Source organism: Lichenostomus cassidix, unplaced genomic scaffold (genome assembly GCF_008360975.1).
Source record: "Lichenostomus cassidix isolate B80296 unplaced genomic scaffold, HeHo_3.0 HiC_scaffold_40, whole genome shotgun sequence".
In the NCBI taxonomy this organism is placed as follows: domain Eukaryota; kingdom Metazoa; phylum Chordata; class Aves; order Passeriformes; family Meliphagidae; genus Lichenostomus; species Lichenostomus cassidix.
Window position 1 is genome coordinate 2721197 of NW_028147459.1, and position 11419 is coordinate 2732615.

Genomic DNA, 11419 nt, shown 5'->3' on the forward strand with positions numbered 1-11419 from the left:
GGGTGAGGGGCGGGCGGAAATTGCCGCAAGGGCTGCCGGGAGCTGTAGTCCCACTGATTCCTTCTTTTATCCCACAGCGCTCCGGCATCACCGAGAGGCGAGCGGCTCCGGCGGTGAGGAGCGGCCGGAAATTGCCGCAAGGGATGCCGGGAGCTGTAGTCCGCCCCATCAACCTCCCCCACAAGGCTCCGCCAATCAGCGGCCGCGGTTCCGGCGGGAAGCAGCGGCGGGCGGAAGTTGCCGCAAGGGCTGCCGGGAGTTGTAGTCCGGCCCCTCACGGCGGAAGATGGCGGCGGGCGATGGCGCGGCGGCTGAGGGCAGCTCGGGGCCCGGCCCGGTGTCGTTCGCCTTCAGCCGCAGGGCCGAGCGGCGCCGCCCGCTGCCCGCCGGACCGTGCGCGGAGCCCGGAGCGGGAGGGGACAGCGAGAGCGACACGGAGCTGCTGACGGCGGTGGAGGACAGGGAGCTGCTCGGGTAGGAGGAGCGGAGCGCTGTGAGGGGATCGGGTGTGAGGGGCGGGAGGGAGGCGGGGCTGGGGAGGGGGGAGCCCGGGAAATCGCCCTGGAATTCCCGTGAAACTCCCCGAAAATTCCCGTGAAATTCCCGTGAAATTCCTGTGAAATTCCCCTAAAATTCTCGTGAAATTCCCGTAAAATTTCTCTGAAATTCCGGTAAAATTCTCGTAAAATTCCCCTAAAATTCCTGTGAAATTCCCGTAAAATTCTCGGGAAATTCCCCTAAAATTGTCGTGAAATTCCCGTGAAATTCCAGTGAAATTTCCCTAAAATTACTGTGAAATTCCCGTAAAATTTCCCTAAAATTCCTGTGAAATTCCCGTAAAATTCTCTTGAAATTTCCCTAAAATTCTGGTGAAATTCCAGTGAAATTTCCCTAAAATTCCCCTAAAATTCCTGTGAACTTCCCTTGAAATTCCCGTGAAACCCCGTGAAATCCCCCTAAAATGTGCATGAAATTCCCGCAAAATTCCCCTAAAATTCCCTATAATCCAATTTCCATCCCAAGAGGGCGTGGCCGGGCGGTGGGCGTGGCTAACCCTGTGGCCCCGCCCCCAGCACGCGCCCGGCCCCGCCCCCCAAGAAGGAGCTGGTCATCCCATTGATCCCATCCAAGCGCTGGCCGAGCCACGCCCCCGGCGATGACCACGCCCACAAGACACACCACGCCCACAAGACAGACCACGCCCCCAGCGCTGACCACGCCCACAAGACAGACCACGCCCCCAAGCCAGACCACGCCCCTTCTCCAGACCACGCCCCCTCTCCAGACCACGCCCCCTCGGTGGAGGCCCAGGCAGTGCAGGAGCTGCTGCAGGGTGAGTTGGGGGAAAATGGGGAAAATTTCACCTTTTTTTACCCATTTTTCTCTTTTTTCCCATCTTTCCCCATTTCTTTTCCCATTTTCCCCACTTTTCCCCCGATTTTTCCCACTTTTTCCCCATTTTTTCCCACTTTTTCATCTTTTTTTCATGTTTTTCCCCCATTTTTTTCATCTTTTTTCCCATTTTTTTCCCCCATTTTTTCCCACTTTTTCATCTTTTTTCCCGTTTTTTCTCCATTTTCTCTCCATTTTTCCCTCATTTTCCCCACTTTTCCCCACTTTTTCATCTTTTTCCCCACTTTTTCTCCATTTTTTCCCATTTTTTTCTCCATTTTTTCCCAATTTTTTATCTTTTTTTCCCTTTTTTCTCCATTTTTTCCCACTTTTTCATTTTTTTTCCCCACTTTTTCATCTTTTTTTCCCACTTTCCCCCATTTTTTCTCCACTGTTTCATGTTTTTTTCCCATTTTTTGTCCATTTTCTCACCATTTTTCCCCCATTTTTTCTTCATTTTTCCCCCATTTTCCCCTACATGGGGAAAATACAGGGAAAAGGTGGGAAAAAATGGGGAAAATGGGGGAAAATGAGGAAAAAATAAGCAAAAAGGGTGAAAGTATGGGGAAAATGGTGATAAAATCGGGAAAAGGTGGGGAAAAGGTGGGAAAATGGGGAAAATGGGAAAAAATGGGGGGAAAATGGGGAAAAAGTAGAGAAAAAGTGGGAAAAATGGGGAAAAAGTGGTAAAAATAGGGTAAAGATGATGAAAAAATGGGGGAAAATGGAGGAAAATATAGGGAAAAATGTGGAAAATGGAGTAAAATGGAAAATGTGGGGAAAAGTTGGGGAAAAATGGGGAAAAAAGGAGTAAAAATGGGGAAAACGTGGAGAAAAAGTGAAGAAAATATGGTGAAAAAACTGGGAAAAAGTGGAGAAAAAATGGAGGAAAATATGGGGAAAACAGTAAAAATGGGGGAAAATGGTGAAAAAATGATGGAAAAAGTGAAAAGAAACGGGGAAAAAGTGGGAAAATTGAGTAAAAATGGGGAAAAAATGGGGGATAAAGTGGGGGAAAATGGGGGTAAATATGGGGAAAAAATGAGTCAAAATGGGGAAAATATGGGGAAAAATGGGGAAAAAAATGATGGAAAAAGTGAAAAAAATGGAAGAAATGGGGGAAAAATGATGGAAAAAGTGCAAAAAATGGTGAAAAATTGATGGAAAAATGCAAAAAAATGGTGAAAAAGTGGGAAAACCGAGTAAAAATGGGGAAAAAAAAGAGAAAAAAGTGGGGGAAAATGGGGGTAAATATGGGGAAAAAATGAGTCAAAATGGGTAAAATATGGGGGAAAAATGGGGAAAAATGATGAAAAAATGATGGAAAAAGTGCAAAAAAATGGGGGGAAAATGGTGAAAAAATGATGGAAAAAGTGCAAAAAATGGGGGAAAAATGGTGAAAAATGATGGAAAAAGTGCAAAAAAATGGGGAAAAAATGGTAAAAAATGGTGAAAAAATGATGGAAAAAGTGCAAAAAAATGGGGAAAAAATGGTAAAAAATGGTGAAAAAATGATGGAAAAAGTGCAAAAAAATGGGGAAAAAATGGTAAAAAATGGTGAAAAAATGATGGAAAAAGTGCAAAAAAATGGGGAAAAAATGGTAAAAAATGGTGAAAAAATGATGGAAAAAGTGCAAAAAAATGGGGAAAAAATGGTAAAAAATGGTGAAAAAATGATGGAAAAAGTGCAAAAAAATGGGGAAAAAATGGTAAAAAATGGTGAAAAAATGATGGAAAAAGTGCAAAAAAATGGGGAAAAAATGGTAAAAAATGGTGAAAAAATGATGGAAAAAGTGCAAAAAAATGGGGAAAAAATGGTAAAAAATGGTGAAAAAATGATGGGAAAAGTGCAAAAAAATGGGGAAAAAATGATGGAAAAGTACAAAAAATGGGGAAAAGTGGGAAAATCGAGTGAAAATGGGGGAAAAATGGGGAAAACTGAGGGATAAAGTGGGAGTTTGATCTTGGGGTGGGCGTGGCCTGGGTGGTTGTGGGCGTGGCCTGGGTGGCTGTGGGCGTGGCCTGGGTTGTTGTGGGCGTGGCCTGTTGATTGTGGGCGTGGTCTGGTTGGTTGTGGGCGTGGCTAATCCTGGCCCCGCCCACGGCAGAGGCGCGGCAGAGCCAGGAGCGCAATGGCGACTCAGAGCCACCGATGGCGATCGCGATGGCAGCGCCGGACAGGGACAGGGACAGGGACAGTGCCGTGGGGACAGAGCCGGTGAGTGACCGCTGAGGGACCTGAGTGACCAGAGTGATACTGAGTGACCTGAGTGACCAGTGAGTGACCAGTGAGTGACCAGTGAGTGACCAGTGAGTGACCAGAGTGACCATGAGTGACCAGTGAGTGACCTGTGAGTGACCAGTGAGTGACCAGTGAGTGATACTGAGTGACCAGTGAGTGACCAGAGTGACCATGAGTGACCAGTGAGTGACCCATGAGTGACCAGTGAGTGATACTGAGTGACCAGTGAGTGACCAGAGTGACCATGAGTGACATGAGTGACCCGTGAGTGTCCAATGAGTGACCAGAGTGACCAGTGAGTGACCAGTGAGTGACTATGAGTGACCAATGAGTGACCAGAGTGACCAGTGAGTGACCAGTGAGTGACCCTCAGTGACCAGTGAGTGACCATGAGTGACCCTCAGTGACCAGTGAGTGACCTGTGAGTGACCATGAGTGATACTGAGTGATACTGAGTGACCAGTGAGTGACATGAGTGACCATGAGTGACCTGTGAGTGACCCTGAGTGACCAGTGAGTGACCAGTGAGTGACCAGTGAGTGACATGAGTGACCATGAGTGACCTGTGAGTGACCCTGAGTGACCAGTGAGTGATACTGAGTGACCAGAGTGACCAGTGAGTGACCAGTGAGTGACCTGAGTGACCAGTGAGTGACTATGAGTGACCAATGAGTGACCAGAGTGACCTGAGGGACCACTGAGTGACCATGAGTGACCACTGAGTGACCAGTGAGTGACCATGAGTGATACTGAGTGACCAGTGAGTGACCAGTGAGTGACCTGAGTGACCCGTGAGTGACCCCAAAGTGACCCTAAATGACCCTAAAGTGACCCCAAAGTGACCCTAAAGTGACCGTGAGTGACCCAAAGTGACCCTAAATGACCCCAAAGTGACCCCAGAGTGACTCTTAAGTGACCCCACAGTGACCCACAGTGACCCCAAACCCTCCCCAGGGTCACTCTGACCCCCAAAGTGACCCCCCAGGACCCCCAAGTGCCCCCAGCCCCAGAACTGCCCCAGAACTGACCCCATAACATAACTGACCCCATAAGTGCCCCAAAGTGTCCCACAACTGCCCCACCACTGACCCCAGAACTGACCCTATAACTGCCCCATAACTGACCCCATAAGTGCCCCATAACTGACCCATAACTGACCCCATAACTGCCCCTATAGGTGCCCCATAAGTGCCCCAAAGTGTCCCACAACTGGCCCCATAACTAAGCCCCAGCCCTTGACTGCCCCATAACTACCCCCATAGTTATCTCCCAGTCCTATAACTGCCCCAGAACTGCCCATGTGCCCCATAACTCCCCCAGACCCATAACTGCCCCAGAACTGACCCCATAAGTGCCCCAAAGTGTCCCACAACTGACCCCATAACTAAGCCCCAGCCCTTGACTGCCCCATAACTAACCCCATAGTTATTTCCCAGTCCTATAACTGCCCCATAAGTGCCCCATAAGTGCCCCAGTGCCCCATAACTCCCCCCTCAGCCCAACTGCCCCATAAGTGCATCAGAACTGCCCCATTACTACCCCAGAGTTCCCCCCTCAGCCCCATAGTTACCCCCCAGCCCCACAACTGCCCCCCAGCTGCCCCATAACTAACCCCCAGCCCCATAAGTGCCCCAGAACTTGCCCCATAACTCCCTCAGCCCAACCCATAAGTGCATCACAACTGCCCCATTACTGCCCCATAGTCCCCCTCAGCCCCATAACTAACCCCCAGCCCCACAATTGCCCCATAACTGCCCCATAGTTCCCCCTCAGCCCCATAGTCCCCCCAGCCCCACAGCTGCCCCAGCTGCCCCTAGCTGCCCATGGTTCCCCCTCAGCCCCATAACTAACCCCCAGCCCCACAGCTGCCCCCCAGCTGCCCCCTAACTGCCCCATCCCCCCCAGACCCAGCAGGACTACGCTGCAGTTCCGGTTGGTCAGTTTGGCTTGGCGATGCTGCGGGGGATGGGCTGGAGCCAGGGCCAGGGCATCGGCCGCACCTTCCCCAGGTGAGAAACACCCCAAAAATATCTCAAAAATATCCCAAAAATATCCCAAAAAATATCTCAAAAATATCCCAAAAATATCCCAAAAAATATCCCAAAAATATCCCAAAAAATATCTCAAAAATATCCCAAAAATATCCCAAAAAATATCCCAAAAATATCCCAAAAACACCCCAAAATATCCCAAAAATATCCCAAAAACAGGGGGATGGGCTGGAGCCAGGGCCAGGGCATCGGCCGCACCTTCCCCAGGTGAGAAACACCCAAAAACACCCCAAAAATACCCCAAAAATATCCCAAAACCACGGGGGATGGGCTGGAGCCAGGGCCAGGGGATCGGCCGCACCTTCCCTAGGTGAGAAACACCCCAAAATATCCCAAAAATATCCCAAAAATATCCCAAAAATATCCCAAAAATATCCTAAAACACCCCAAAAGTAACCCAAAGACACCCAAAAACACTCCACACCCCCCCAAACCCCAAAAACATGCAAAGAACCCCGAAAACACCCCAAAGGTACTCCTAAAACCCCAAGAACACCCCAAGAACACCCCAAAAACACACGAAAAACCCCAAAAACACCCAAAAAACACCCCCAAAACAACCCAAAAATAACCCAAAACCATGGGAGATGGGCTGGAGCCAGGGCCAGGGGATCGGCTGCACCTTCCCCAGGTGAGAGACCCCATAAACACCTAAAAATATCCCAAAAACATCCCAAAAACACTCCAAAACCCCCCCAAACCCCCAAAACATGCAAAAAACCCCCAAAACACCCCAAAAACACCCCAAAGTCACTCCTAAAATCCCCAAAAACACCCCAAAAATACCCCAAGAACACCCCAAAAACACACGAAAAACCCCAAAAATACCCCAAAACACACAAAAATATCCCGAAAACACCCCAAAGGCACCCCAAAAATATCCCAAAAACAGGGGGGATGGGCTGGAGCCAGGGCCAGGGGATCGGCCGCACCTTCCCCAGGTGAGAAACACCCCAAAAATATCCCAAAACACCCCAAAAATATCCAAAAAATATCCCAAAAATACCCCAAAAACACCTAAAAACACCTAAAAACACTGCAAAACACCCTGAAAACACCCCAAAAAGAACCCAAAACACCCCAAAAACCCCTAAACACCCTAAAACACCCCAAAAACACACCAAATACACCCCAAAAACCACTAAAACACCCCAAAACCACCACAAAAACACCAAAACCACCACAAAAACCTCCCCAAACCCCCAAAAACCCCCCAAAACCCCACAAACATGCCAAAAACCCCAAAAACACCCTGAAAACACCTCAAAGACACTCCTAAAACCCCAAAAACAACCCCAAAAAACCCCAACACCCCAACAACCCCCAAAAACACCCAAAACCCACCCAAACACACCCCAAAAACACCACAAAAGCCCCCAAAACACCCCATAAACACCCAACCCATCCCTAAAAACAGCCTAAATCACTCCAAAAACCCCCAAAATAGCCCAAACACCCCGAAACCAGCACAAAAACCCCCCAAAACCACCCAAAAAACTCCAAAAACACCCTAAAAACACCCCAAGAACACCCCAAAAACCCCAAAAATGGGGGGAACTGGTGGGGGGAAATCCCTGAAGACCCCAAAAGCAGGGGGAACTGGGAAAGGGAACCACTGAACCCCAAAAACCTGGGGGAATAACCCAGAAATGAGGACATCCCAAAAACGGGGGACAACCCTGAAACCCCAAAAACTCACCAGAGCAACCCAAAAACAGGAGGGAAACCCCAAAAAGTGGGAGGGGATACACCTGAAACCCCAAAAACTGGGGTGGGGAACTCCTGAAACCCCAAAAAACTGGGGGAGACCCCAAAAACCCAAGGGAAAAAATGAGAAAAATCAGGGAAAAAAAAAGACAGAAAATGGGAAAAAGTCGGGAAAAAATGGGAAAAACTCAGAAAAAAGACAAAAATGGGAAAAACTCAGAAAAAAAGGAAAAAAAATTGGGAAAAAAATTAAATATAGAAAAAGTTGGAAAAAAAATGGGAAAAAATCAGGGAAAAATGAAAAAAAATGGAAAAAAATAAAAAAAGAGAAAAAAATGGGAAAAATAGAAAAAATCAGAAAAGAGGGAAAAAAAGAGAAAAAAGAGAAAAAGTGGGGAAAATGGAAAAAATCAGAAAGAAAAGACAAAAATGGGAACAAAATGGAAAAGATCAGAAAAAAAGACAAAAAATGGAAAAAAATCAGAAAAAAATGGGAAGAAAAGGGGAAAAATGGCAAAAAAGGGGGAAAAATTTAAAAACAGAAAAAAGTTTGAAAAAAAAGGGAAAAAAGTGGGAGAAAAATAAAAAATAGAAAAAATCAGAAAAAAAGAGAAAAATGGGAAAAAAATTGAAAAAAGGCAGAAAAAAAAGACCAAAAAAACAGGGGAAAAATGGGGAAAAACATCAGAAAAAAAGACCAAAAATGGGGAAAAAATTGGAAAAAATCAGGAAAAAAAGACAAAAATGGGGGAAAAAAGGGAAAAAAAGGGAAAAAATTGAAAAAAATTTCAAGTGGAAAAATGGCAAAAAAAGGAGAAAAAATGGGGAAAAAAAGGAAACAAATTGAAAATAAATGGGAAAAAAGTGGAGAAAAAATGGGAAAAAAGTGAAAAAATTGAAAAAAAAATTGAAAATGGAAAAAATGGGAAAAAAAGGGGAAAAAATGGGAAAAAAGGAAACAAATTGAAAATAAATGGGAAAAAATGGGGAAAAAATGGGAAAAATGGGGAAAAAAGGAAAAAACCAGAAAAACAATGGGAAAAATGGGAAAAATGGGAAAAAAGGAAAAAAATTGAAAAAAATTAAAAATGGGAAAAAAAGGGAAAAAAATGGAAAAAAGGAAACAAATTGAAAATAAATGGGAAAAAATGAGGGAAAAAATGAGGGAAAAATGGGAAAAATGGAAGAAAATTGAAAATGGAAAAAATGGGGAAAAAAAGGGGAAAAAATGAAAAAAAAAAGGGGAAAGAAGGGAAAATAAATGGGAAAAAATAGGGGAAAAAGGGAAAAATGGGGGAAAAATGGGGAAAAAAATGGAAAAAAAAATCAGAAAAAAAGGACAAAAAAATTGCAAAACAAACTGGGGAAAAAAAGGGCCAAAAGCAGCTTTTCCTGCCAATCCTGTGGAACTCTAAATCCCATTTTTCCCTGTTTTCAGGGTTGTCACCCCCCAGGAGCACAAGCCGCGGCCGCGGGGGTTGGGGCTGGGGGCTCAGGCTGCTCCCCCCGGGACCCCAGAGCCCCAGAGCACCGCGGGCATCGGCCTGGGAGAGAGCGTGGGCATCACTGCCGGGGCTCACCGCGGCCTGCGCGGCAAGGTGAGACCAGTATAGACCAGTACGGACCAGTATGGACCAGTACGGACTGATATAGACCAGTACAGACCAGTATAGAGCACAGTGGGGATCAGCCTGGGAGAGAGCGTGGGCATCACTGCCGGGGCTCACCGCGGCCTGCAGGGCAAGGTGAGACCAGTATGGACCAGTATAGACCAGTATGGAGTGATATAGATCACTATAGACCAGTATAGACCAGTATAGAGCACAGTGGGCATCACTGCCGGGGCTCACCGCGGCCTGCGCGGCAAGGTGAGACCAGTATGGACCAGTACGGACCAGTATGGAGTGATATAGATCACTATAGACCAGTATAGACCAGTATAAACCAGTATAGAGCACAGTGGGCATCTCTGCCGGGGCTCACCGCGGCCTGCGGGGCAAGGTGAGACCAGTATAAACTAGTATGGACCAGTATAGACCAGTATGGACCAGTATGGAGTGATATAGATCACTATAGACCAGTATAGACCAGTATAAACCAGTATAGAGCACAGTGGGCATCACTGCCGGGGCTCACCGCGGCCTGCGCGGCAAGGTGAGACCAGTATGGACCAGTATAAACCAGTGTGGACCAGTATAGACCAGTTTGGACCAATATAGATCACTATAGACCAGTACAGACCAGTATGAACCAGTATAGAGCTCAGCAGGAATCGGCCTGGAGAGACTGTGGGGATCGAGGCTGGGGGCGGCGGGGCAAGGTGAGACCAGTATAGACCAGTATGGACCAGTATAAACCAGTATAGACTGATATAGACCAGTATGGACCAGTATAAACCAGTATAGAGCACAGCAGGGATAGGCCTGGGAGAGAGTGTGGGCATCACTGCCGGGGCTCACCGCGGCCTGCGCGGCAAGGTGAGACCAGTACGGACCAGTATAGACCAGTATAGACCAGTATAAACCAGTATACACCAGTATAGACCAGTATGGACTGATATAGACCAGTATGGACTGATACAGACCAGTAAAGATCAGTATAGACTCCATCACTGATGGGGCTCACTGCGGCCTGCGGGGCAAGGTGAGACCAGTATAAACCAGTATAGGCCAGTACAGACCAGTATGGACTGATATAGATCACTATAGACCAGTATAGACCAGTATAGAGCACAGCGGGGATCAGCCTGGGAGAGAGCGTGGGCATCACTGCCGGGGCTCACCGCGGCCTGCGGGGCAAGGTGAGACCAGTATGGACCAGTATGGACCAGTATAAACCAGTGTGGACCAGTATAGACCAGTATGGAGCAGTATAGATCACTATAGATCAGTACAGACCAGTATGAACCAGTATAGAGCTTGGCAGGAATCGGCCTGGAGAGACTGTGGGGATCGAGGCTGGGGGCGGCGGGGCAAGGTGAGGCCAGTATGGACCAGTATAAACCAGTTTGGACCAGTATAGACCGGTATAAACCAGTATAGACCAGTATGGAGCACGATAAACCAGTATAGACTGATACGGACCAGTATAAACCAGTGTAGAGCAGGGTAAACCAGTATGGACTGATACAGACCAGTATGGACCAGTATAAACCAGTATAGACCCCATCGTGTCTGGAGCTCACCGAGGCCTGCAGGGCAAGGTCAGACCAGTATAAACCAGTATAGACCAGTATAGAGCATTCCAGACCAGTGTAAACCAGCATGGGCCAGTATGGACTGGTATAGACCAGTATGAACCAGTATGGAGCAGCACAAACCAGTATAGACCAGTATGGGGCTGTGGGGGCAATGGGAGTGAACTGGGGGTTGGGTGGGCTATACTGGGAGGAACTGGGTGGGTAACTGGGAGATACTGGGAGGAACTGGGTGGGTAACTGGGAGGAACAGGGTGGGTAACTGGGGGATACTGGGAGATACTGGGGAGGTAACTGGTGCTAACTGGGAGATACTGGGAGGATATTGGGGGTGAACTGGGGATACTGGGTGGGTAACTGGTGTTACTGGGTGTTACTGGTGGGTAACTGGTGTTACTGGGAGGTCTCTGGGATTACTGGGATGTTACTGGGATGTTACTGGGGGTAACTGGGATGTTCCTGGTGGGTAACTGGTGTTACTGGGAGGTTACTGGTGGGTAACTGGTGGTAACTGGGAGGTCACTGGGATGTCACTGGTCACTAACTGGTGTCACTGGTGGGTTACTGGTGTTACTGGTCAGTAACTGGGGGGTTCCTGGTGTGTAACTGGTGTCACTGGGGGTAACTGGGCATAACTGGGGGTTACTGGGAGTTACTGGGAGGTTGCTGGGGTTGCTGGGTGCTAACTGGGGAGGTTAATGGGAGGTTACTGGGAGTTACTGGGGATTACTGGGAGGTCACTGGGGGTAACTGGGAGGTTACTGGGGGGTTACTGGGAGGTCGCTGGGGTTGCTGGGCGCTAACTGGGGGGTTACTGGGTATCGGGCTGGA

General features: G+C 47.8%; 1 protein-coding gene across 1 annotated transcript; it reads left to right on the forward strand.

The window, feature by feature from the left end:
• Nucleotides 1–252: 252 nt before the first annotated feature.
• LOC146422560 (G-patch domain and KOW motifs-containing protein-like) lies at nt 253–9189 on the forward strand. Its single transcript, XM_085046217.1, has 5 exons — nt 253–474; nt 1074–1333; nt 3501–3610; nt 5540–5643; nt 8831–9189. The coding sequence occupies exons 1-5, from the start codon at nt 287–289 to the stop codon at nt 9003–9005; spliced, it is 837 nt and encodes a 278-aa protein (XP_084902343.1). The 5' UTR covers nt 253–286; the 3' UTR covers nt 9006–9189.
• The last annotated feature ends 2230 nt before the right edge of the window (nt 9190–11419 follow it).